This window comes from Cynoglossus semilaevis, chromosome 11 (assembly GCF_000523025.1).
Source record: "Cynoglossus semilaevis isolate Cse_v1.0 chromosome 11, Cse_v1.0, whole genome shotgun sequence".
Taxonomy (NCBI): domain Eukaryota; kingdom Metazoa; phylum Chordata; class Actinopteri; order Pleuronectiformes; family Cynoglossidae; genus Cynoglossus; species Cynoglossus semilaevis.
The window spans coordinates 18,939,106-18,967,033 of NC_024317.1; the positions used below are offsets into that span (position 1 = coordinate 18,939,106).

Consider the following 27,928-nt stretch of genomic DNA (forward strand, 5'->3'; position numbering starts at 1 on the left):
AAAACTGAAATTAATCAGAGTCCAGGCAACCCAACTGTCTGCTGTCACTGGAGAGTTGAGACTGATGGTACCATTAATTGTGCAAGTGTGTTTTTGTGTGCTTTATGGTTTGTCCGGCTTGACATTTATTGATCACAAAGCCGAACCCATTTTTCACATTTTGTTTGAGCGACCTGAGTCTCTCTCCAAAACATTAATATTAAGCAGGAAATGCATTTGAACTCATTTTTCACATTTCATTTGAGCGACCTGAGAACATTAATATTAAGCAGGAAATGCATTTATTTATTTATTATATTTGTCTGCATGTTATTGTTAAATTTAAACCAAACAAAGAAAACACAAACAAATTCAAGGAAGTACTTTATTGAGACCTAATAGTTAAATTCACTACTTGAATGCATTTGTAAAATAAAAATAAAGTTTCCTTTGAGGAATCGAACTAGCAACCTAAGCATTTTTCATGTATCCTCTATAGTGCTCCACTCTGCCAACTGAGCTACCGAAGGGTAAGATAGAAGGTAAGGGGGAAAAAAGGTATATGTAACACTTTGACAATGGACATTTGTTTTGTTTCTCATTCTCATTCCTCTTTCTTATCAAAGTAACTCTTTCATACAAAACAACATAAGGGTGTGCATTTTGCCACCATACTAGCATTAATGCTAATCCTAAATAAATCTACAACACAAGTTGCACAAAATTGAGAAATGGTTTTCAGCAAATCCGATTATTTTTGCTGCCTAAAAAAATATTAAGGGTCTGCTGTTGAGACAGACAGGCCAACCAGCTGCCACTCAGATCAGGAGATAAATAGACCGACAGATGTAAGGACGGGAGGTCACATGGTAAGAATATTTGGTGAAAATGCTGAATACACAGCCCATGTATATTTTTGTTGAAGTAGTTGTGTCTTGTTAATACATACATACATCTATAATCTCTATAATATCCTCAACCTAATATTTATAGTTGTTTTCACCTTTAACATATATATGTTTATATTTCTATATTTTTATATTTTACATTTATGTCCAGCAACATATGGTTGTAAATAATAGAAGTACTTAAGGCTAATCCTCAGACATACTGCAGCAGCTGATCATGTAGGACCAGAACAACAATGAACAGATATATGACCTCATTAAAAGCCTCATTTACATTGGCTTCCATTATGAAAATTGATTATCTTTAAATCATAAAAATAACACCAATAATATCATTAATAGTACTAGTAAAAATAAAATGTTATTATTTGTATTACATTTTTGTATAATTTATGCTTATTATATAAAATATATAAGGAATAAAAACTGATATTTAATTCAGACCACATTTCTCTGGTAAAAACGAACAACGTTATCTGTACACTTATATACTGTATATAATGTGACAGGTGCTTAGCAATTTTCACGGAAAAGTAATAACACAGTTTTGCCACAAGGCGGAGACACAACATAATATATCTGCCTGGCCCAAACAAGCTCATGTAAATGTGTGGTATGTTCAACAAGAGCAGAGAATGAACTATTAACATAAATTACCTGTTTATTAAAAATTAAACAACATGTAGATTTTAAGTTCAGCATGAAAAGTTTGGACGTTTTCATCTTTTAATTTTGTAAAATGTCCAATTTTGTAGAAAAGAAAATTTCTTTTTTCAATCAATGCATTTTTAAAACAGCAACTTTTGCTTGGTGGCCCACCCAGAGAGAGTGTTTTCTAAAACTGGGTGCTGTAACTTATTTGCTGTTTCACCTGCTGAGGAGCAGCTGTAGCACATGGTGCCACACACACACACACACACACACACAGAGCTGAAGAGTGAGCAAATCTCTTGCAGATGCAGAAGAGCATAGAAATATGAACTGCTTCATCAGCTTGTTTTTTTTTTTTTTTGTGATGCTTACGTGTTTTAATGTTTACCTTCTGCAGTTATGCATATCTTTTGCCGTGTCACCAGAATAGAGGGCCAATACTCCTTAAAGCATAGTTTATTGCTGCTAAAACCAGTAGTATGGGGTTTTGGAGAATGTTTAAATTTTTCAACAAATGGTCTTTAGATTATTTAGAAATAAATATTTTGTTGTCATACAAATGAAATCACAATTTATTAATTTTAAAAAAATGTGCACACACTCCAGCCCATAAGGTGGCAGAATGCACCAAACGAAACATGGGTAAGGATCAATTTTGACCGCTGGGTCAGATATTGGACAGATCTGTCACAGCCATTTACAATCACTTTAACTTAAAACACAACAACAACAACAACAACAACGGTTGTCTGTTTTAGTGTCTTTACAATGATAATATATTCAAAAGTTGTCTTCACACACACACACGCACGCACGCTCGCAACCCCCACCCCCTCCACCCCCATATCTTTCTACAGGACTGCCAGCCCGTCCAGAGTTATTCCAGGAATGCGTTGAACATGGCTGCCGCGATGAAGGAGCAGAAGACGGGACTGCTGGAACTTCGTGTGGCCGTGGACCGTTGGATCCGTGTGTTGGCCACTCTGACCGACGACGCGCTCACGGTTAATCCCGGCGAGGGTGCCGCGGAGCCGGCGAAACCCAACCCGACCCCAGTCGGTGCTCTGAACGGAGACCCTCCGAACCTGAGCGTGTCCCCAGTCCCGGAAACCATCACCAACGTGAAGCGCACGGTGAGAGTGACCAAGCAAGATGTTGGAGGACTCGGAATCAGTATTAAAGGTAAGAAGAAAGTGAATTTAAAACGGTGACATAATTTCCGTCACGCTCATTAACGGTCGGTTAAGTTTGAACTTTTTTTTTTTTTTTGTGAAGCACTTTTTAGGAGGACGCATACTTCGACAACTTGAAATATTTGAAAGCTAAATCCACATTAAGCACACAAAATGACACTTATTTAACTTTTAAATACCCCAGTCGTCATATGTATAAATATAGTACATTTTCTGATGAACTGGGCTCTGTTGTTTCCACAGTTCAAGCTGTGCGTCATCTCAGTAGGGATTCTTTCTGTGTCCCAGTCACCAAACAAGGCAATAAGTTTAACTGCAGGGAAAAGTTCAACGATGTCTTTCAACATTAATTTGAGTAATGCAAGTTTTGTTGGGGCAAATATTTACCTAATTTCTTGACTTTCTTTTTATAAACACCTGCTTCAAATAATATCTGTAGGAATCATTTGGAAAGTAAAAGAGCCCAACTTAATGGGCAAAAATAATAATTACATAAACTGTATTGTGTAGTGTGTCTGAATGTCAGTGGTTCTAAAAGTAGTGGTTGCACGGCCATTTCATTGGACAGCAAGGCAAACACATTTCTATTTTTAATATTTCCTGTACTTGTTCCACTGTGGGCAAATTGCGCTGATTTGCAATTTTATTTGTCTAGGTACAACAATAATAGTACTTTTGTAGGAACTGCGGTGTGTAAATTAAAATTAAAGTTGAAGGAGTAGTGGTGAGTGTGTCAGAATAATGTACAATGTGAAAATAGTACCAACTTCATTAGTGTTCTTGCAAAAAAGTTTGTGCTGTACAAGTTGTAGATGTAGGCTTTAAAATCCCACTAGACCCGGAGTGGCAAACAGGAAGCACAACTGCAGCAGTGTACTAAAGATGTTTAGAAGTTTTCAATAGGTCAATAGGTGGAGTCTCTGAATAAAACACTATTTCAAATCCACTGTGCTTACATATTAGTGGGCCAAGGTCTTGAACTCTCTTTAGTTACCAAACTGTACTTGCATTCCTTTGCGTATTACTGAGTGCCTCATTGAAGTCTTATCCGTGTGCTATTTCCTTAACCTGCAGCAACAAGCAGATATCGCAGTTGTGATCTCAGTGTAAAGGAGACTGGGTGGGTGGGGGATTTAAAGTATGTGATTACAAAAACATGAATGATAGTATGTTGTATGTATGTTTAGTGCAGTTTGAGCTATAGTTTCAGATTTTTTGGGTGATTAATTAAGCAACTTAGGTTTTTCTTTTCCTTAAGATTTTGGGGATTTCATATCAATATTGTCAAATGTAATGTTTTATCAATCAAACCCTGAGTCTGTAGATCTATCATCTTGACATTAGGTCAACCGGATTGAAGGTATACTTGTGTTATTGTTTCAAAAATGTGATTTGTTAACCTTATATTGAATAAATATTTAGTACATCGAACCATAGACCAGTATTAATGTCTGAGTGTGTACTCGTCTTAAGGTTACATGCAGTTTTGCGTATGCATGCTTTAACAGCACACCATGTGGCCACGTACTTACATGATGGACAGCTGTAGTCCAGTCCTGCTGTCATGTTGCCACCGTGGTTTGTCATTGTACTTCAGTGTGACACGTGTTAATTTTAGTCCTACCACCAACAAAGCAAGACCTTGATGACATATGTATAATGTCTATCTCAGTGGAAATGGGAGTCTTTAAGAATGAGGCAGCGTGTTATTAAAATACAATCACTGCTGCCACCGTGCTGACTCGACACTGGTGTGGTGCTCGTCATTCAAGTGCAAATGCTAATGTGAAGGAGGAACATGGGCGTAGTGCAGTGATTGAAAGTGTAAATATAATGCTGGTCAAATGTAAGAAAGGAAAAAGACAACGTGGAATAATAAATCACAGAAGAAGGGGCAAAACAAAAGAACCAAAGAAGGAAAGAACCGAATGACCAAATGAGAGAACACAGTAAAAGTTGTGGCTAGCTCACTCCACATTGTGAACAGCTGAGAGAAGCAGTCCACAGCGGGCAGTTGTCATTGGCCAAAGATGAAAGCTATGTGGCTGGGAGTGAAGCAGTCTGCTTGTGTTAATTTTAGGGAGCCCACCCCTGCCTGTAGAAAAGCACAGAGGCAAGTCGCCCTGCTCTCTCACATGTCTAAATGTAAGAGGAGAGCCCAGGAAATGAGGCTCCCTGCCTGTCCACATGGCCTCCTGTTCACAGAGAGGAGGAGTGTGATAACATTTACAACTAACTATATAAAACTAAAAAGCCAAAGTGCAATAAATAGCTACCATTGTTTTGTTTTCAAAATTGGAATAAACAATAAATTATATGTTGCTATCGAGAATAGTTATAAGAATAATTTGACGCTGGTTTGTGAAGCAAAACTGAAAGTTAACAAACAAATGAAAATCCTTCAATTTAAGCTGGCAATTAAAAAAAAAAAGGTTTACAAAAAAATCAACAATTACCACAAAAACAATGTGTTATATTTATTTATTTAATTTGTTTTTGTTTGAGAGCTCTCGCTCTGTGTACTATAGAGCAGAGCACCCAGAGTTTCTGGTGCTGCCGATCTTCAATAATATTATACTGTCTTTTATTGTGCTCTTATGTAACTAGATGCATAGATTAATAGTTATAAAAATGAATCTTCTTTTTGAAATTCCGCTTTTATGGAAGTTGAGTAAGATACCTCATCAACACAAGCTCATTGTTATACAAAAAATGTGTCTATGTACGTGTCATTAATGTTCAACCCGGTACCCTTCATTTACCTGTCATGGGTTGCTCCAGTGGCTCCATCAAACCTCCACTGCCATTAGCAGCAACCCTGCTGTCAGTAGAGTGACAAGCTGCCAGCTGGTGGGCACTAAACTGTATTTGTCAGTAGGAAATGGAAAAAGAAGGAAGAGAGGTGGGGTTATGGGACATATTGGAGGATTAGGGGTTGTATAAGGGGTGGTAAAAATGTCAAGCTTGTTTATTCAGCTGTCACATCAGAATGATGTAGTGACATTTGAAGTGAACCTGGAATTATGTAAAGAAAGGTTGGAAAAAAAATGAGCAAGGATTCATAGATGTATTGTTGATATACGCAATTTCTTTTGGCTGCCTTTTGAAGGTCAGATTCCCGAACTTTAGTTTGGCATAGTAAAATGGTCTTACAATAACTCCTACTATACGCCCCTGAAATGCTAATGCTTTGCAATGCTTTAATTCAGGCACTACTACACACCACTGTTTTCTTCTCTGCTTTTATTTAAAAATGTGGAAGATATTTTACCTTTTTTGCTGCCCAATTATGCACTACTTAAAATAATAAAAAATAAAAGGTAAATATTATCACTTGTCAAAAGGTAAAGTAAAGGTAAATATTATCACTTGTCAAAAGCTGAAATTCATCAGCTTGCTTTTTAGCACTTCTTTAAACCCCATGCATGGTTGAACTGATGTATGTTGCTAGACTACGGTGGCTACTAGGCCACTGTTGGTTTAATGACCACTCTGAGGTTGTGTCTGGGCCATATGTGGGACACAAGCCACCTTTTGATTAGCCTAATGCTACACCTTGGAAGTTAGCCTTATGATACTGACACTGTTTGTCATGCATTTTATTGGGTAATCACCAATAAAGATCGAGAACAATGCACTTGACCTTTGTTTATCTAGAGGAACACATTTGCAACAAACGTTAGTGTTTGACAGATGGATTTTTGTGGCCGTTGTTTTTCTTGCAGTGTGTAAGATTTACAGTTTCACTGTTACTATTACTTGTGCAGAAGTGGCTCCAAAAAAGCTTTTAGCATTGGCATGGCCCATGAATATTGCATAATTCTGTTTTTGAGTCCTTGGTACTGATGTTTCCCTTGAGGGCACGTTACATCAGCAACGTTAGAACGTATCTCAATATCTGTCAAAAGTTTTGGTTGCTGAGTTCTTTGAAAAATGTATGAATACAAGCTTGAATACAAACTTAATATATGTGCTCTTTAGTTTATATGTGGCTGGATTTAATCTCACTGTCTGATGAACCAATATTAATGTTGGTGTTTGCTCCTGGGAGAAATGTAAAGAGCACACTCTTATGTTTGCTTTTCGATTTATTTATATACTCAAAACAACCAGCATTTGTTTGACAGAGGACCATTTCTCACTGCTGAGTTTAAAAATGTCTGTTCACACAATGAACCACAAAGAAACAAATCCAAATGCATTTAAAGATCAATACAGTGAACTGTTTACCTCTTTCCTCTGCATGCTTAGAATAATATATCCAAGAGTTTTTAAATTGAATAAATCCCATTTACAATCAATCATTTGACAGAAAGTGAGAGGGTGCTATTGTTACTTTTCTTTTCCAAAACTGAGCGAGTTTGTACACAGTGGCTTTTAGAGTTATACTTAATTGTACTGAAAAGAAAAAAAAAAACAGAGGAAGAGGAAGGAACTTGCTGGAAATGATACCAAAATCAATTAAATATAATCCTCCTATTTATATATTTCCTGCAAATGCCAGCTCATAACATTTCTCAGCAATAAAAAAAGAAATGCTGCTGCTGACTAATGTCAAAACTCAGTGGTTGAACATGGCAGCCTGCTAAGAAATGACTTGACATATATAATCAAAATATGTGATAAATAAGACATCAGTTTATATTTACATGGTATTTCTTATATATTATTTCTTCATACGTCTTCTAATAATGTATTAGCTGCCTAAGCCACCACTGCCCCCGATGGTGGCTTAGTGGTTAAGGAAGTGGACCTGGGTCTGGAAGGCTTCAGGTTTGAGTCCACCAGTTGCCAAGTTGCCACTGAGGTGCTCTGAGCCTGGCACTGGATCCTCACACTACTGCCTGTGTGCCTAAGGCTGCCCCCTGCTGACTTTGGTGATAGGTTAAAAGCAGAGGTCACATTTGGTTGTGTACAGTGGTGTGCTGTGATGATATTCACATGACAAGATTCTGTGTCATATTTACTCTTCATCACTAATGACGACCATTATCCCCCAGCGACTGTACCGAGGTAAATCAAGGGCTCTTTGATTGATTGTCTTTTTGTCCTGTTAGTGTTCAAATGCAGTCAAAAACAAACACATTTTCTGATGTTTCTCGCAGGTGGGAGAGAGAACAAGATGCCGATCCTCATCTCCAAGATTTTTAAGGGTCTGGCAGCTGACCAGACCGAAGCTCTATACGTCGGCGACGCCATTCTGTCTGTCAATGGTTTTGACTTACGGGAGGCCACACACGATGAGGCGGTGCAAGCGCTGAAGAAAACTGGCAAAGAGGTCATTCTTGAAGGTGAGTTTTTTATTATAAAATGTAGTATCATGTCATATATTCAGTGCACGACTATTATACATTTGTCTGTACTAAGACACGACACACGAAGTTCCCTGTTCAAAACAAAAACAAAACACATCTCTAGAGTCCTGTGACGACAACTAAACACTAAACGTATATTCTCAAATGTAGTACTGATGTCGAATTTCTGAAGCTGTAACTGAATCGTCTAGAAATTAGCAAGTACCGTATACCCAGGAGTGTTTATAGGCTGGAGCTGCTGAAGAAGTCATCTGCTCTACTGACATTACCAGACTCTGCTCTGCCCCTGTTTTTTTTTAACTTGCATCAGCAGCTGTGAATTGTGATGTCACCAGGATACAGGAGTCAAAGACACTGTCTTACTGCACATATTATTTGATCTATTTTATTCTTTTCTGACTCAATGGTGAGTGAAGTTTTCTAATGGGCCCCTCTGTCCCAGGTACAAATGTAAGAAGAATTATTTTTAATTCCGTATATCTATCCAAACTTTACAGAATGTTCTCTTTGATGTAATGTCTTCCCTCTGTATTTGTCAATTTACATTCTCCTCTTATTGTACAGTATAGTATTTACTTCTGGGGCCATACCTGACATTTTTTGTCAACAGCCAAAATTAAAATATTAAGTATTGTAAATGGCACTATACAAATTATGTACCAATATTTAGGAGCAGAAATTGTACGCACGTCACATTTCATTACTGATGCTAAATGAAGAAGTTGAAGGAGAATCTAGTGTGCAGTCGAATAAATAAAATCAAATATAATAACAAATAATGAAGATTATAGAATTCTAAACACTGTCCTGAATTCTTGTCAGCACACTTTGGATTCCCACTTGCGTGTACATGCCCACTAAAAGCATCTCATGGCGGAGTACTTTGTCTTACATTCCATTCTCAGGAGCATCCAAGTCAATTTTGTTATTGTACAGTGTTTGTACTTTCCTAAGCAGTAACATGTACAACAAGCAGTAAATGTGTTGGCATTGGCAGGACCACTCAAATAACCTCAAGGAACCACCCGGGGTTCTTTTTCTCATTTTTCTAACAGTGACAAGGACAGTGACTGTGATGGAGACAGGCAGACCAGGCCATGGGGCGGCCAAGAACTCCCATAGTCCCCTTTTGCTTTTTGCTTGTTAAACTCTCTTGGATGTGTATTTTTCCATTGAATGTATGTATATAAATAATGGAAGGAGCCATGCAGGTTATGGTGGCACAGTAAGGTTGTACAAAATTAGAGGAATATTATGCTGCTTCTGGGGGTCACACAGTGTCTCTGTCATGTGGACAGTTGTTGACTCCTAAACTGTCACCTCAGTTAAGAGATCTGTGTGACATTGACTTACATAAAAGCTCACCAACAACACATGGACGTGGCTTCCCACATATTGTATCTACAGGCAGTACCCTTCAGGGTGAAAGATGACAAAAGACACATCCTTGCCAATGTGGGGATTGACTGTGTCAGGCTCATTGTTAAAGGCTCATTGGTTCTGGGAAATCAGGGAAGTCCAAATGTGCTGGAGTAACTGACACTGAAACATTTTCTGGGTTTTCTTCAGTCCAAATGTGCTGGAGTAACTGCCACTGAAACATTTTCTGGGTTTTCTTCATAGCTGTCATGTCATAGTAACAGTTAACTTCCCAGTAGCAGCATATTCCGCTCTGAAGATCAGCACCAGGGTCCTGTCCCTGTGACTGACATGGTGCAGGTACTTATGAACCGACTCAAATCTTCAGTCAAGGGGAAACCGTGTACGGGGGTCGGGGCAGATTTGACAGAGCTGCAGCCTGGCACCTGAAGTACTCAGGTACCTCACGCTGCTGTATGTTGAAATGCTTGATGCCCACTCGTTCTTTCTTCTTTCACACTGTTTCCTGTACTTTGACTGAGTGAGGCAATTCACCACCATGTTACTACTTGCACAGGAAGATAAAGAACTGTCTCGAATGGTTTGCTAGAGGTGTTTTAGTATAAAGAAGAACATGATCGAGCTGCCTGTTACAGACAGTGGACCTGCTAACACCACTTTCTTGATCCTGGATGATGTTTTATCGACCCAACACTATACACATCTTTAGGCTCATGTTGTGTATTTATCTCAAAAGATAATTTCATGAAATGACTACAAATGAACTGCAGCAAACCGTTTGTTGGCTGGTCATAAAGTTAATTGTCTAAACGTTATTTGAAAAGTGAACTGCAGGTTAAGGGTTAGCACTCAGCATGCTGCTAACATAGCAGCAAAAAAGAAAACCCTGCTATTGTCCTGTTGCTAGCATCCTCGAACTTGGCATGTTCAGTTGGAGAAGAATGTTTTCAGTACTTTTCTGGTTGGTCGTTCCCAACAAGTTTGCAATAGCTTCCCCGCAGTTAACCTTTAGGTTACATGTATTGATTTCAGAACACACACAGTACCCACATGAAATGATTGGATGCAACACTGCAAGAATGTGAAGGTGTCACATCATTACTATTTATTTAATATAATCAGTTTTCCATTTCCAGTAGATCTCAGTTCATTGTATCGGAGCATTTTTGTCCACATCTCTTTGTCTGATTCCAGGATCATGGGGCTGTTTAGCTAGAACTTACTTACTGGACTGAAGAAAGTCCAAAAAGGTGTTTCAGTGATACTGCGGTCACTTGGGCCTCCAAGCATCACAGCATGTGAAGTCTGAACATCAGGAAGTTTAAGACAAAAACAGAAAGACTTTTGAGTTCATAGCAGGACTGTAAAGAGTGCAGAACTAGTGTAGTTACTCCTGCTGTGCATTTGGAAGTTTGACAGTGGAGTCGGCAGGTGTTCGCTGGTCAATTTTCTTCCTTCAGCTCAAACGCATTTTCAAGAAAACAATCACTTTCCCTGTCTAATCGTTAAATCATCACAGATTGGTTATATGCTGAAAGGCTTGATTCAGTTTTTTAGAAATACTGTGTCTGTTTGAAACATTCAGTAACCGGTGCAAAAAAGTTTTAACAAGCACAGCCTTTCTTTTGCTAACTGATTGCATCACCCTTTTCTGTATCCCTACTATGCAGACAGTGATGCAAACAATGTTTTCTTTTAAACATTTTTTTATTTGATTGACTTTTTTTTTTTAATAGCTGTAACTGTTCTCTGAATTTAGGTTTTAACAGTTTTAAAAAGTTGACACAGTTTGGAACTTTATACAGTATGTCCTGCTAGTTTGAAGCTGAAACAATGTATCAAAATCTGGAGACTCCACGTCAGCAGAATCTTTTTGTCTTTGAAAGGGAGGCAACTAACTGCATGAAATTATAATTTATTCTGCTCGTGAACCATTACATAAACTTTCCATTTCAACGAACGAATGTGAAAACAGGGTGGAAACCAGAGTTTCCAGTGTTCCATGAGACGGCCTTTGAGCGGGTGAAGCCTCACAGTGGACCGGCATCAGTAACTGCAGTCGATGGAGCAGCCACAGCCAGAACTACAGTCAGGGGAAATTATTGCAAATCCCTCAGCCTCACTTGTCCACAGTCTGGTGGAAATGTGTTGATATCAGGCAGCTCACCCAGCACAGCTCTGTGATTAGTCGTGTCAGGAATCATTTCTACCCAACCCCCCCTGCAGTAGGCTTTTAGAGACAAAATAGGTTTGAAGGCTCCCCGAAGGGAGAGGGCTGTTGTGTGTGTTCATGTATTTTTTGAAAACCTGTCATTTCTTGGCCTGTGTTTGTGTGTGAATGTCTGTCGGACCGGGAGACAGAAAGAGAGCGGAGCAAATATCTGAAACTGGGAAGCACAAGGAAAATGAAAAGTAATGTTAAAAAATACAAATTCAATCTTTTTCAGAATGATGGAATCTGTGTCAAAGCATGACTGTATAATTATTAATATATTATTTGACTTATTGTTTCGTCCAATAATTAGTACAAATAAGAAGATATAAATCGCCTGTAATGTTTCGTGATGATCTTCAAAGCTAGGATTATGACATTCAAGAAGGAGAACTCACTCAAAACAATTAGTCAACCATCAGGAATGAGTTGTCAAACAAATCAGTGGTTGATTAGTTGCGGATAATCAACCTAATGATGTCGCCGTCTGTAAATTAGAGACTTAACGCTGCAGCACTGCTCATATCTGCTAAGATAATTGCCTATCTGTACATGCCGATACAGATTGCCGATACAGCATTTGGAGTGTGTTCGGCCAAATGTATTCCCACTTCTCCACACTCCATTATTTTCAGACACGTATATAAATATATCCCTCAACAAAGATATATGTTTCACAGAGTGTTGTGTTTCTCCAGATGTGAGAAGTGAGATCTTCTTTAATTCACACAGTTCGCACGTGTAAAACTCTTGGCATGTGTTTTGCACGCAGATCCAACAAACTCACAGTCACAGATGTGAGATGTGATGTTTGCCTGTTGACTTGTATCGATTCCTCGTGTGGGTGTCTGTAGCAACAGCAGCTAACCCATGTGGGCTGCGCGGTTCCTTCCAGTGACCCTTTTTTCACGTTTCATACCATAAACACAACACCTGAGAAGTGTTGGGGAAAAAACAGAAAGCTTTGATGAGACAACAAAAACAATCCCCCAGAGCTAGCCTTGTCAAGTGTTCTCAGTCGTCCTCTATCCCCGGCGTATGTTCCAGGAAAGTCGTTTTTCTTAGTGTTATGTTAAGACGTGGTTCAGTCAGGGAAGAAAAGAGAATCACTGCTTCGTATGGGAGTGCGAGTGCAGGGCCGTTCAGCAGTGTTGTGCCATCTTGGTGTGCATTAAGGAGCTGCCTTAACTTTGGTTAGATTAGTGACAAGTGCTTTATTATCTAATTATAATCTTCTTATTCCTACTGCTCTGACAGAATAATTATAACTCTGAGAATAGAAATAATGAAACGTCTTAGCTTTTTCCTCAACTAATACCTGAGTGTCTTACTACCTGCTTCTGACTCATGAGTCATTATTGGAAAGGCGGTAAAAATTCCTTAAATATACTTAAAGGTGAACGGAGCCATGAAAAGCTATTCATTTATAGAAAGAATTATAGGTGTTCTAGTGCCTCTGAGCAGTCATGCTATAAGTTAAAAGCATATTGTTGGCTTTAGAACAAGAATTCTGATCCCAGTTGCTGTCCGTTTAAGTATTATCACCTACGTATATACGACCTTGCCCCCTTTTCTGGATGGACATCTTTACTTGAGGATGCCAAATACTGCAGATTTCTGCAGCCCATAAATCACAGGGTTGTCTTCCAGGACCAGTGAACGTTGTGCAACTGAAGAGACAGATGAGTTTTTTCCACATTATTATTCCCAGATTTACCTGTTTCTCCCTTTTGTAGTTGCGTGTGTTTGAATTTTCTGTGTCGTGTCCACGTTTCCGCCGCCGAGTTTCTTGAACTTCACAATCAAAAGGACTCACTTTAGAACATTAGTTTTGACTTCTGCTGTGTTTCAGCCAGAGTAATGGTCCCCATCTTTACTGTGTTTGTACTGTGGGACAAAAATAGACTACATAAGAGAAATGGACAGAGTCACGCCAGGTGATAAGTGATGGTTTTTGTATCTTTGTATTTAAATCTGTGACTCAAAATTCAAATACTTTTTCTTAGTATAATGTAAGAAAACATTTTTCTGAAAAGCTCCTGGTCTCATGTTCTAGTATTAGGACTGCTCTGATAGCCTATGATGTCATTCGTGATCCCTTACATAGGATTATCACATAATCCAAAAAGAGAAAATGGAACCTGATGCCACATTTTACAAGTGGACATTGGACTCCTAAAATTAGCAAAAAAAAAACATAAATATTGTCATTTTTCCTTAGAATAAAGAGGTCAAGTAAAGTAATTTTTCAATCATTTATAAATTGACTCACCTTTTAAAGTCCTAGAAGTGTCCTTCAGTGGCTCAAAGAAGTGATTTAGGTAACACGGCCTTTTAAAATCAAAACAAATTGGTATGGCTTAGGGAACAATTATGATTCCTGGTTCACGGCGCTCTTCCCAGTCAGACCTGCTGCTGTGACAACATTAGGCTTACACTCAGTGAAGGAATGGATTAACCTGTTAAATAACGCAGCTCTATTAAATTCCAACCCTTCTCCCACTGTGGCATTTGCTCAGCTTCCCACTTCACTGCCCCCCGTCCCCCCCCACTGCCCTCATTCAGGGGCCCTTGTTAAATCGGAGGCCACTTTGTGCCACTCTTCTCACTTCATTGCTGGACCAGAGTAATGTCCCTGCAGGCAGACATTTCTCAGACAATAATTAGATACTATAACACGCAGTACATGTAAATACTGAATATACTGCATAAAGTCAAAATAAATAAATAAATATTGAATGAGGGAGGATATCAACAGTCGGTTGTCTGAGTCTATCTAAATGTGTTATTATGTCCGTGATTACATTTTCAGCATAGATCCTTTGGCTGTGCGCACATTCAAAATTGAAAAGGAGTTGTTTGTGTTCATTCCCATTCGTCAAACAAAAATAAATTGCAAATAAGGCTCATAAGTCACACATCAAGTTACCTATCACTTTAAATCACCCTGAGCACATGTACTGTGGACAGGTCTGACAAACAGGGACTGAGTTTCAATTTACTGCAGTCAGGAAATAGATCTCTAGACTAATTATTTAAAAAGTAAAAAGAAAGTAAGTAAACAGAAAAAGAGAAGAAACTCTTTCCAAACAAATCTCCAAACAGTTTTCCCTCTGCCTCCTCCAGTTATCGTTCCCTTCACTTCCACTTTGTTGACTTGGCATGAGCGGGTCTCCTGACACACTGGCAAAGTAATCAGATCTGTATTTTGACAGCATGTTATTTGGTTATGTTTGATTCAATGTGACTTCTTAACTCTGTCAACCTAGTGTTTATCTGTTTACACCTTAAACCTTCATGAATTAATCAGCCAACCTAGTGTTTATCAGTTAACACTGTTAACACCTTAAACCTTCATGAATTAATCAGAATTTTTTTTAAATTAATCTCTACAAAATCCTTGGACTTGATTATTCGTAATTTCTTCTGCTGGATCATTCATGATCAATCGTATGATTTTCTGTGACTAATCTTGATTATTCATATTCCAATGTGCAGTTCAATAATGAATTTAAATGATATATATTGCGCCCCCTTTTTTTCAATAGTGCAAGTGCAATTTAACTTCAGTAACATTAGGTTGGCTTTCAACTAAGTATAAATAAGTATGTATTTATTTATTGAAAATTGAAGAGAAATAAAATGAAACCTGCTTCATAGTTAATACAGCCTGATGGAGAGAAAGTATAAACAGATGTATTTAGATGGTTCTGGTACCAGTACTGGGAGTTGTATGAAGAATTTACCTGCCCCAGTGTGGAGGGGTTTTATAGGAAAGGCTCTGTGGTTGCATAAGTTGCATATGTCCTTCTGTTTTGTTTTTTTTTTTTTTTTAATCCTGAAGCTGTTTTTTGACATGCTGATCTATCAAATACAATATTATGTCTGTTGGTTAAACAGTGGTTATTGTTGCACAATCCACTTTGTACCCGCTATAAACAAGTCTGTCATTAGTCTCAGCGTCAGATTCTATTTGCTGACATATTAATTTGGCTCCATAATGACTTCTTCTCTTCACCTCTGGTGCCCTCAGTACACTGAACAAAACTGCAAGTGTTTTTCTCGTATCTTTGCGCCGTTATTTATGAGGTTGTTGTGTTCCAAGACATCTCTCCACATCAGTGGTGTAACACTGGGGCATTCTTTGCCTGACATGGTTTCCAGAGCCAATAACATACCATTGAGGTCGTTGGCTGGCCAATGACATTCCACCCGCTCCCACGGTAACCAAGCTGCGGGGAGGAGGGGGTGGTTGCTGGCAGTAGCTCAGACGCTAACAGGTCAATGCCACTTCTTCACCAACACATTACCATCAACCTGCTGTTTTTGTTGTAGTATTTATTACTGCGGTTTTGTTTTGAACCAGAACCAGAAATCTGTTCACAATTTTATCAATTTTAGGAAAACCATTATGCTTGTTATCATCCGTGTGCCTCCGGGAAATTAAAATTCATAGCAGTGTTATGTGTGATATATATAAGTGACACATGATACGTGTTAGCAGGGTATGCTAAGTCGTGATGAGCACCATTGAACTGTGGAGCCGTACTCCTGCAGTAACTGAACTTAATGTACACATAATTTTAATAAAGAATTCTAAACTTAGAATACTTAGAACTTAGAATAATCCCCCCTGAGAACACGGCTAACAGCCACAGCCTCTCCTTAAATGTAGATGCACTTAAATAAAGATTTAAGCACCAATGGCCTTTAGTTTACAAAACTGACACCTGATACCAGTTGGTCACTGCTCCTTCAAGTTTGGTGGCAAACCTAGAGTTTAACACTTGTGTAACCAATTACCTCTGTTTAGAAAAATGCAAATGTGAAAATTTATATGAGCGTGTAGTAATATTTACTTTAATATCTCCTCCGTACTATATGTTTACTTCAATCCAAATACTCAGCAGTGTATGTCAAGTTGAGACAGTTGAATCAGTGTGTGCATGCCTCTGTGTGTGTGCGCTCACACTGCGCTAATTCGATCAGATTACTTGTATCAGAATGTGCTATAGTGTGCTATAATCAGCACTAAGGCAAGGTCAGACAAGGTCAAGCCAGGCAGCAGGATTTGCACGGTTTAGTGTGACAAGTGTTGCAGTAAAAGCCTTCCATAGGATTCTGCAAGAGAAGTGAAATGAACTACATGTTAAACCACACACACACACACATATGCACACACACACACATGCACTCCTACACAAACTGTAAGAAAGTAGTTTAACTTGCTGCCAGATACGTTTAAGTAATAACAGTGTCATCGCAGCTATTTTTAGCGCCGTATTAAATGTGCCACCACTGGTAATCATGGCAACGTATCTTTCTGAGTTGTTTTCTTTTTGGTCCTTCACCAAGGCCTGTCATTCATCTTCAAATCTTAGTGTATGTTTCAGGCATGCTAGAGCTTTGATTGGACGTGGAACAGTGTTCGAAGGATTGAACACGATGATCAGATAACGGTCTCAACTCCCTGCCCTGTGTTCCATCCATTAGTGAACTTTTCAAGGAATCCTGCAGATTTTTCATTGTACTTCAGCATAACTTTTCAGGCTGCTTCATTAAAAAAAAACACAAGGCAGCACTTGTCCAGCAACAGAAATGCAGTAAACTTTACCTTCTTTTTTCAGTGTGTATACTTTTTTTTCGTCACTGCTTGATTCTTTTTTTTAGTGCAAAAGGATTTTGAATTTTACCGTCTCACAGTTTTAAAACAAAGCTGCCGTTCTTTTTCATCATATTAAGTCATCCTACCGGAGGTCAAAGAAGGACTAAAAGAACACTCCACCGCTAAGGAAGCATTCTGTGCCAACTTCCAGCACACTGTGCTGCAGACGAGCAAGTCAGAATCATTTCGACTGCCCACACAGTGATATTTTGAAACACATCATCCTGTCCGTACAAGATAGTGTGAGAGAATATTGGCCTTTACCTCCCACTGTTTGTGTGACATACAATATGTATGTATACACATGTATGTATTTACACACATTTATGTATGAACATTCTTAAAAAAACCTGTGTGATCCGTGTTTTTCGATGGATGTGCTCCAACAAATCGTTCCATTTACATGAAGGTCTGAGGGATGATACTGTTCCAAGGCAACGATTGAGAAGCCCAGACATTTACATTTCAACAGGTTTTCATTCAAAGTCGACAATTGTTTCTGGATAAAAGTGCGGAGTCGTCCTAGTGCCTCACAGCTCCATCATGTGTCTCTTTAATTTTATCTCAGCCTGAGCTGTTCTCCTGATTTGCTAATTCTAATCCCCTACTTTGGGAACACTCTTATTGAAAGTCTTTCACATCTTCAACTCTGCCATCTTCAGCTTAGCCTGCAGTCTGTCATATCAGCTCGTATATAAATCTCCTGTTTTACTCCTACTGCTATTCCCTTCACCGTCACACGTCACTTCGGATACTTGTCATCACCTCATTCGACCGGCAGCACCTTCTTCTACTTTCTTCTCTTTCTTCTCATTCTACTTCTGCCTCTTCCTAAATTCTCCTTCATCGTTCTTTCCTATCCGTCTTTTCTTCCTCCTTGACTATTTCCTTTTTCTCTTATTCTCCTTATCCTTACTTCTACTTCCTTGTCTCTCATGTCTTCTCCCACTGGGCCTTGTACCTCCCCTTTTCTCCTCCTCTCATTTCTATCCCTCCTTTTCCTTTTCCTCATTCTTACTCATCTCCTCCCTCCGCTCCTCCTCATCCCTGTCCACCTCCTCCTTCTCTTTTGTGCGCCGTCTCTTCCCGTGACTTTTCGCTGACAGGAGAGAATGTAATGAATTAGTGGGTTCTTGTTTGGAGCACTCCTAAGATTTAATACCTTTGACCTTAATCAATGAATCATCACGCCACCTTCTGGTAGAAGAGGGGATGAAAAACCGCACAGTTCCTTCTGTATGACAGTGACCACAATGGGATGATTTAACCCTAAAGGTCAGACTGACGTCTTTGCGATGTTTCCTTATGTCATCTCTCACTCCCGTTGTCCCAGCTGCTCTTCAGGGTCTGACCCCGCCCTCCTCCTCTTGCTGCACTGTAACTGTGCAAGACAAGCACTTGACACTTCCCCAGTGAAACCAGAGCCCTGCCTTCATCCATTTGCCTTATGCCTAGCCATGTCCTCTAGGGCTATTTTTACTCCAACAGCGGCCACTTCTTCCAGACCTATACCACAGCCGAGCGGCTGAACTGGAGCATAGGCTGTGTGTGTGTGTGTGTGTGTACACGTATGTAGGTATGTGGTAAAATTGAAGGGGGGAAAAAAAAGTGTCTCCACAGCAAGATATAATCATACATTAATATTTACTGCCTTTTACTGCATCACTGACCGCAGCAGTGTGTTAATGTTCTGAAGAGTGACCATTAGCTGCTGCTTCGCTGCTTTAAATCTCTGCTGTGGCTTCAATCTCATTATTAAAAGAAAAAAGAAATGACTGTAGAATTGTCCAATCACATTAAGGCTACGAGGCAGTTGCAGTCAGCATTTGTTGTATTAGCAGGAAGAAAAGTGTTCAGTGAAAAGAGTTCAGACTTGAAGGATAGAATTCTTTTTTCAAACCAGAAAAAGATATTGGAAGATGTTCTCCTATTGGACGAGGGAATAAACGAAACAACAGACACTGGTTGTCTCAGTTAAACCCTGACATCCTCAGATAACCCTCACTACTGTGAATTAAATATAATACTGAATATTCTTTTAACCAAAACACATAAATCCACATAAGTATAAATACACAAAGTAAAAGAAAAAGAGTAAAACATTTATTTGGGGTCAGGATGACCCTGGGGTCAACATAAAGGAGTAGTTCAGTCTATTTTAAATTAATTAAATAATTTAAGGAAGTTGAAAAAGTTTAAAGTTTAAATGATGTATTATTTAATAATATTTAGATTTGAGTTTAAATGACACATTTATAGTGATATTTGTGATATTTCAACTTTTATTGGAGATTTATATATGTGCAACACTTCACCACAGATTTTGTATTTTGGCTGCAAAGTAATGAAGAATTCTTTTCAGATGGTTCTGTCTTTTCTTCTCCAGCTCTTTGAAGCTGCTCTAAATAGTTTCTACATTTTTCGGCACATCTCTGAAGCCAGAGGCTGCATATTCATATTCACAAATTCCTTCGCGCTCTCTCCTCGCTGCCTCCTCTCCATATCTAATTCCCTTTTTCTCTGTCTCTAACCGTCTCCCTCTGTTCCTTGTTCCTGCTCCTCTCTGCTTCAGTGAAGTACATCAAGGAGATGTCGGCCTTCTTTAAAAGTTCTGGGACTCCCGGCGCTGGCCTGCCATGGGACTCTCCCCCGGCCACTCCACAGAAGGGCACTGAGCCGCTGTCAGCTGAGGTGAAGGAGCCTCGCATCATCCCCCTGAAGATGTGCCAGGTGTCACGAAAACAGTGCCCCCCGGACACAGAAAACAGGTACTGTAAAGGAAGAGTTATGGAGATGCTCTTTCTGCAAATGTCTCAAACTTCTGTCCTCTCTTCATTTTGTGTCCTCTGATCTCTCCTCATCCAATCCTTCATCCGTGGCTTCCAGGTATTTCGAGGTCATTTCTGCCAACAGGAAGAACTCTGTGTTTCTGCGGGCAAAAGACCCAGCAATGGCTCAGTCCTGGTACAATGGGATTCAGGCCGGCGCTGCCAACCTGTTACCAAGAGTGAAGGAGGAGATGAGGCACATGCAGCCAGGAATGGAAGTGAAACATCTGGGCTGGGTTTCAGAACAGGTCTGTAAGACAAACAACAGGATGGTCCACAGTTTAGTCAGGACAGTTTAGTCAGGACTTGAACTTGAGTTCTATGTTAAACTCTGTGATGTGTGTGTCTACTGGGAAGGTCTCTCAGGGTCCAGAGAGACCGGTTCTAGCTGTGTTGACTGACAAAGACCTGCTCCTGTATCCATCGTTGCCTGAAAGCAGAGAGAGTCTCAGCAACCCGACGAAGAGCCACGCGCTCATCGCTACAAGGTTCATGTGCAGTCATTGTTTGTTGTTTACAAGTCTGTAAGTTAATCATGATTTGATGAAGTTAGAACATAATGTTTGAGTCTGAGTCAGTGTTTATGAAATAATATTTCTATTCCAGTGTCTTTGGTTTCAATACTTTCCAGTTTCTTCTCTGATCTGTTACAGGGGATATAGAAAAAAAATCATAAAGAAACCTGTCATTAGCAAGATAGTCATGTCAGATTTTATTTTGGTTCAGTTCATCATCATATCATTACATGCTGCAGCCACAGTCATATGAAGGACATTAGTGGAACCAGAACCTGTGACTCATACATTTTTTTCTCTTCTGTCTTTTTCCGGTGTTGTCCACACCCTACTGTCCACCAAGGAGACATCTTCTCTGCAGCACATGTTTCATTGATTATCTTCCCTCTGGACTTTTTCATGATTCTTTTTCTCACGCTGCTTGTTTTCCAGACTGGTCCACTCGGGCCCGGGAAAAAGTTCCCCTCTGCTCGACTGTGAGCTGTCGTTTGGCCTGCGTTCAGGCACCAAGCAGGGCGTGGAGACCCATGTGTTCAGGGTGGATTCTTCCAAGGACTTGTCCACCTGGACTCATCTGCTGGTGGAGGGCTGCCACAACGCAGCTGAGCTCATCAAGGAGGTCAAGACGGGTGCGTGTGTCTGGTCAACTCTTTCTCCAACTACAGTAGATACCCCACTGACCCACTTTATTGACTTATTTATGTTCTATTTCTTCAATGTTCCTGCAATGGAATCATATGCAGTCATCATATAACAGTAAACTTTAACTGGATAAAATGAAGTTTTCTTTGACAACTGTAAGCCATCAACTGTTTTTCTCTCATTCTAAATGAATCGTTAGCTGTTTTTGTGTTGATTTTCTGCTTAAAATTGGTTAAAAAAATCTCAGACATTGTAGTGGATCAAACATCCTGATATGACAGGATCATATTTATGTTTCAAAACATTAACTTATTTAGTTTTTAAAAATCTGCAGATTATGTTTTAAGGATGTTTTTCAAAAATCTTTGAAATTCAAATTTGTAGGTTAACGTTGTGTAATAGTGTTATGTGGACATACAGTGGCCTCTGCTGGTGGTATTTAGTAGTACATCGTTATTTCGCACATTACAGTAGCAAAACTTGGATGCTTTTCATGTCGAGTTGTTGTTGTTTTCAGACTTTCTTATTTTTTACAACTGTTGTGTTTGAACTCTTGTGTTTTTTTTATCTTTTCATCAGCCTGCAGCTGGAATGGAAAAGATTGCACCCTGGGCGTCCACATCGACGAGGGCTTCACGTTATTCACCGAGGAGATGGGGGTCAGGAAAAGTATTCTCCTCCAGCAGCCATTCGAACGCCTCAAGATGTCCTCAGACGATGGCGTACGCATGATGTTTCTCGACTTCGGTGGTCCGGAGGCAGAGATTGTGAGTTGTGAAACAAGTCAGTAATAACCTAATGATTTTACTAGTGTTCTTAACTTTCATGTCTCTTTCTTTTTCTCCCAGCAACTGGACCTTCACTGTTGCCCCAAGACCATAGTCTTCATCATTCACTCCTTTCTTTCTGCAAAGGTCAAGCGACTCGGTCTCCTGGCATGATAGTGGCCAACGCTCCTGGCCAACGCTCCTGAACATCAGCAGACGACTGTAACACACCAGTGTATTGGATCCAGGGATGGAAGTTCTCTAACCTGCTTTTTTTTTTTAAAAGGCCTCTAAATTCACCGTGGTCTTTGGTCAGGGGTCTCCTGGTCGTTCCAGTAAGAGGAAGAGGAACCAAGACGGCAGCAGTGACATCGTTTGTTGAATGGGGTTGACGTGAAGTCATTAGAATATACTACGCTGAGTGAGTGCCTGAAACTGTACTGTACGTCATCGACACCGACCTGCTCCATGCGTCGGACTGTCAAAGGTACAAACTGGCAGTGGATTCAGACACAGCTGCAAGTCCAGAGAAGTGGTCACATGGTCGCTGGAATCATGAGAAGATGAGAAATGAAGTCACACGTTTGATGTTTGAGACACAGACACTTCCTACAGCTCCCTGAAACGTCTTTAACACATGATTGGAGAAATAGAATATTTAGTCTTTTGGTTTTGTTTCCTTTTATATATATATATATATATAAATAAGCGCAGAGTGAGTCTAATACAAACACAGTATTTTAACAGTTGACTTCCTGCTCATTCATTGTCTAGTATTCTTTACCCACAGTTCCGAGGACAATGGCGTGTCTTTGTGCTCGTTGGCTGCCTGCGGAAGTTTGAACCACGGTGCCTTGCAGGTGTGTAAAGAAGGCTCAGGTCAGCGGACGTGTAAGGGATCTGACATCGTCCGTCTTTGTGTGTCATGACACTCTGTCACAGACGTCTTTGACAGATCTGAGTGTCCTTTGTTTGGTTAGTTTCTGTTTGGTCTGACGAGTCATCGCAGGACTTTGTCACAAACAAGATTTTCAAAGCTCTCTTAGAAAGTTGTTTTTATGAAAGGCAGCTTTAGTGACATGACAGATCACCATATGATCCGAAGTAACAATACTGTTTGTCAGTGGATCCCTATCTTATTCTGTAGCGCCACCTTTTTGCAAATCAGAATACTGTCAAGTCTCCCCCCATGTCAAACTATTACTTTACACTGAACTTTATTGCAAATTGCAATTTCCCCACTGGAACAAATAAAGAAAATATTAAAATGAATTTGTTGACCCACTTGGTGGGGCGCCCCCAACTTTGGGAACCACTGCTTTATAGTATGCTGTTTGTGTCAAGGTGGAAGTTGCCTTCACCCTGAGTTTTTTTTTTTCATGAAAGATGTTTTGTGATAATTTACCAGAATATTAAACAGTGCACAGTACTGTAAAAGTTCAAAGTACTACATATACAATTTCAAGCAAATGTAGTGAATTAGACATTAAACTGCAAAAAATACGGGTCGCGGGCAGCACGTGTGTCGATCATGGTTCATCTAGGATGAACTTTTTGTTGAGATGGATTTTTCCTGGGCCACTGAGTACACCTGGCAGTGGAAGCTTTTAGGGAGCAAGGGTAAAAAAAAAAAAATCATATTAGAATTCAAACTCTCAACGTTTCCTCAACACACAATGACCCAGTGTTGTTAAGAAGAAGCTTCTGGTTTTCCATATTTGCTTTAAATAAAAAAGAGTGGGCTATATTTAATGTACGCACCTGCCTAAAACATTTGCACAGTACTTGTCCTGTATATTTTTAATTGCAGCAAATGAAAATTAAGAATCCTCCTTTGACAATGTTGTCATTGTATCTACTCTAAACCTAATAATCATCTAGAGAAGGAAACAAAACAAAAGTTATTAATTTTTAAAAAATAAAGTTCCTGATTAAAAATAAGCCTTTCAAAAGTACCACACACAGTCTTTTTGTTAGGACTTATCACATGACCGTTTATTAATGGATGACAAATAGTCGGCTGACAGAGCGTCAGTCCAGCTAAGCTACAGATCTTTGAATAAGCTAAAATAGTGAGTATGAGACTTTAAAAAAAAAAAAAAAATACTATATTTTCTGTATCATCAGCGAGCACTGAGTCTGATTATGTTAGAAAATATACTGGTTTCATCAGCGAGCACTGAGTCTGATTATGAAAGTATTGTCTCCACTAACATGATCTAATTTAACAACCTTATATAAGATGTTGAACTGATGCCATTCAAAGTGTGTGTAATGTGCCTTTACTCTGTGTCAAGCCCATTACCATCAACTCTTACCACGCTCTCTCTTCAGCTCTGCACATCAATATGTGTACATATATGTATACAGCATGTATATATAAATATACATGTGTATGCATTATATATATACACATATACATATATTTATATGTGTATGCATTATATATATACATATATACATATATTTATATACATATATTCACTTAAACACTAAGAACTTGCTTTGAAGAATTGTATATTCTTATTTAAAACACAGGTGTGTCTGTAGGGTTGTTTGTACATAAACATGTAATAAACTTTGATAACTTTTAGTGTGTCATATATAAACTGTAAAAAAAATGTCAACGCTGACATCTTCAGTCTGTCAGTGTAGTGTCTGTATGTTTTCACCATGTGTCCAGGTACTCTGATTTCAGTTGACCGTTGGTGTGAACGTGAGTGTGAATGGTGGGTCGTCTCTGCATGTGGCCAATGAGGTGGACAGGAGCAGTGTCCAGGGTGTAACTCCGCCCCCTCGTTAACTGCTGGGAATGGCTCCACCTGTGGCCGTGAAAACTGCTGAGTCACAGCCGTGGTGGATTCACAACTGACAACGGCTGCAGCTCCCATAGTTTGGGACAGAGCAAGAGAAATCCAGGTAGATATGGGAGTAAACACACACACACACACACACACACACACACGACACATCATACAGGCAGGTTATGATTTAACTAAATAGTTTCTACTCTGTTAATATTTATTAGTTTCTGATTTGAGACCTTTTTTGAAAACAGATGTCAGAACTTATTAAAATGACTGAACACATTTAGAAAGTGACTTAAATGTATGCAGTATGTATTTATTTATCCAACATATAACTACAATACCACTACAATACAATACCACCCTGGAGTAGAATTAAGTGTACTTTGTTCATTGCTCAGAAATGTTGTCGATTTGACAGACATAAAACGTCAAAGTGTTTGTCAAAGAATTGTAAACCAAATCAAAGCTAATAGAAGTATATATTTAACAAATAACAAAATGTAGTTGCTCAGTGAAAACACACAAAATGCACTTCCCTTGTCTTTGTGCTTTATACCAAAGAAACATTTTAAGTTTTTTATATTTTTACAAAGCAACTTTTTTGCTATTTTAGAGTCAGTTACTTGTATAGAAATCAAAGGTTTTTTTCATCATTTTTAAGTCTTGTGTTTTGCCTGGTCACGAAATCGAAGTGCAGTGTGGGTGCTGTAGTTTATGGAAACTGTACAACCGTTAACGCACGCTTGTTTAGAAAGGAGAATTAATTACCATGCATATTCTGTTGACACATGGTATTTAATCACTGCATTTAACCCAGTACTTGTCAAATAGTGGGGCGGGGCCCCTCTGGGGGGTCGTGTTGAGGTGCCAGTGGAGGGGGTGGGCGTGAGGGGCTTCTAGTGGAATATGGCACGCTGGACATAAGTGTACCACTGCTGTAATGCTTAAATGACAACAAGCCTGCAGCCACTAGGTGGCAGCAAATCATACAGTGATTTGTACAGATAATAATGAACATGTGATCAGGTTCTCAGTAGTATTTTAATTTGAGGGGGTGTGGGTCGGAGGGTGGGAGTGGGAAAACATTTCTGTCCCCAAAGGGAGGGGGGGGGGTGCATGACACATGTTAAGCTCTGGTGGACCACATAAAAAGATTTGCCGGGCCAGATGTGGGCCATAAGCCTTGAGTTTGACATATGTACATTAGTCCATGGTAAAAGGAGCCGACTAGCTGTTAGCCTATTATATTATTTACTGCTGTGTGAGACAGTGTTATCAGTGAGGCACAGGTGCTGTTTGTGAAAGTGTGTGTGTGCACATGTGCTTTTCAAACAGTCACACACACACACACACACAACTGTTAGAGTCTGGTAATAAACACTGACTTGTGTATCAGCCTTTCAAATCAGAACAGAATGATCCCGTATCTGCTCTCCTCCCTCCTCTTTTACCTCTCAGTCTCTCTTGTTGCAGCGTTTCCACGGCAACCGCAGAGCGCTCTCAGATTGGCTGTGGCCGTCTCTTTCCTGTGAACCTCTGAACTGTGATTTTTTTTTTTTTTTTTTTTTTTTTTGCAGCTGAAAATTGCCAATCATTGTCTGGGGTTGTGTTGTGAGAAGAGACGGTCAATGATTGTGTGTGAATATGTTTTGATTAGCAAAAATGGAAGGGCCAATTTGGAATGCTAAGAGAGTGTGTTTGGTGATGGAAGGGGCCACGGAGAACATGTGGCAGTCGAATTAAATCCAACCTGCAATCTTGTTCTTTTGTGTTGACGCCAGACGAACAAACAGTACGACAGACACAGATAAGGAACAATGACTCCAAACAGTCACCGTGGTGCATCAAGAGTAGGACATCAAATATTTGTACTTCTGATCAACCGAAATCAAAGACATAAAAAAGGGGGAAACACACAAACATCCAAATTAAAATAATAGTTTTATTGCAGAGTTCAAATGTGTCTTCACTCAGTGAAGAATTATAAAAAAAAGATCCAATCCATTCACGCCACATACCTTAATAAAGCCACAAATGTCTGAGGGGTTTTTTGATTAGAAGAACAAGACATTTTACAACTTGCTACAAGAACCCATGTTTTGCTGCAATTTTGATCAAATAACGGCTTTTCAATAAAGGCCATAAAAATCTCGCAGCCCAGCTGCTGCTGCTGCTGCTGCTGCTGCTGCTGCTGCTGCTGCAACAAAAGACAATAACGTTTCAGTAAACCTGGTTTTCTCTCTCTCTCTTTTTTAGCCCTGAGAACTCTCCAGCTTGTGGTTAATTGTTTCATCAGCTCAGTAAAAAAGCTCATAAGTTACAAACCTTCAGATTGTACGTCAGTGAAAAGGATTCAAACCTATCCACTTGTGGCTAATTCTTTTTTCTTCGTGATAGCTGAGCATACTGTTGTGAGTGGTTTTTGAAATTAAAAAAAAAAAGTTGCACGAACCAGTTTGAACACAAATCCAATTTTCTTGTCAGTTTGCCTCTTTTAGAGAAAGAACCAACATTTTATGAAATTCGGTTTGCCATTGTGTTCTGTGGATTTCTAACTGATGAAAAGGTCAACACGTGAGGTATTAGACTAATAGGTGAATGAACCAAGATAGCCGACAGGTGGCAGTAGAATCACGAAGAAGAGGAAAAACAGAAAGTGGGATTGTGTGTAGTACACCTAAAGAGCCAATAGGGGTCTATGTAGGGCCATCCATAGAACTCGAGAGAAGGAAAGAGGTGGGGGGAGGGGGGGGGGGGGGGGGGGGGGGGGGGGGGGGGTTGATTAGTTCTTATAATTCAGAACAGGACATCCCACGATATTCACTGCTCTATTTTTACGTCTCTCTCTCTCTCCTTCTAACACTTAAAGCGGCAGAAAGTGGATGGAGGGCAAAAATTAATACTAAAAAGCTCAAGCTGAGTTATTCATATTCCAAAAGGAGGAGAAGAGTCTTATCTGTGTTTCTCACACTCGTTCATTGTGCTTCTCTTCCCTGAAGCGTTTAAATTAAAGAGAGATTCACGCAGCAGATCTCTCCTGGAAGTGAACAATGGGGTGAAAAA

At 39.5% G+C, this 27,928-nt stretch overlaps 1 protein-coding gene across 3 annotated transcripts; it reads left to right on the forward strand.

The window, feature by feature from the left end:
- The first annotated feature begins 2,195 nt into the window (after positions 1-2,195).
- Positions 2,196-27,525, forward strand: snta1 (syntrophin, alpha 1). 3 transcript variants are annotated; one of them, XR_003051173.1, is made up of 10 exons: positions 2,196-2,720; positions 7,837-8,022; positions 19,876-20,071; positions 20,190-20,379; positions 20,489-20,619; positions 21,079-21,275; positions 21,868-22,055; positions 22,137-22,915; positions 24,739-24,974; positions 26,339-27,525. XR_003051173.1 is itself a non-coding variant. In XM_008321132.3 (8 exons), exons 1-8 carry the CDS (start codon positions 2,438-2,440, stop codon positions 22,227-22,229), a joined length of 1,464 nt encoding a protein of 487 aa, XP_008319354.1. In that variant the 5' UTR covers positions 2,196-2,437; the 3' UTR covers positions 22,230-23,525. The 3 variants fall into 3 exon arrangements, 1 of the variants encoding a protein (XP_008319354.1); XR_003051174.1 differs by having other exon boundaries at positions 27,122-27,515; XM_008321132.3 differs by lacking the exons at positions 24,739-24,974; positions 26,339-27,525 and having other exon boundaries at positions 22,137-23,525.
- Positions 27,526-27,928: the final 403 nt, after the last annotated feature.

What these genes read in the sequence shown, in the direction of transcription:
- snta1 (XM_008321132.3), top strand. Translation starts at nt 2,438, where the DNA reads ATGGCTGCCGCGATGAAGGAGCAGAAGACGGGACTGCTGGAACTTCGT. An exon ending in TGGGCTGGGTTTCAGAACAG is followed by an intron (nt 20,380 to 20,488) that starts GTCTGTAAGACA and finishes TCTACTGGGAAG; the next exon opens with GTCTCTCAGGGTCCAGAGAG. An exon ending in CATCAAGGAGGTCAAGACGG is followed by an intron (nt 21,276 to 21,867) that starts GTGCGTGTGTCT and finishes TCTTTTCATCAG; the next exon opens with CCTGCAGCTGGAATGGAAAA.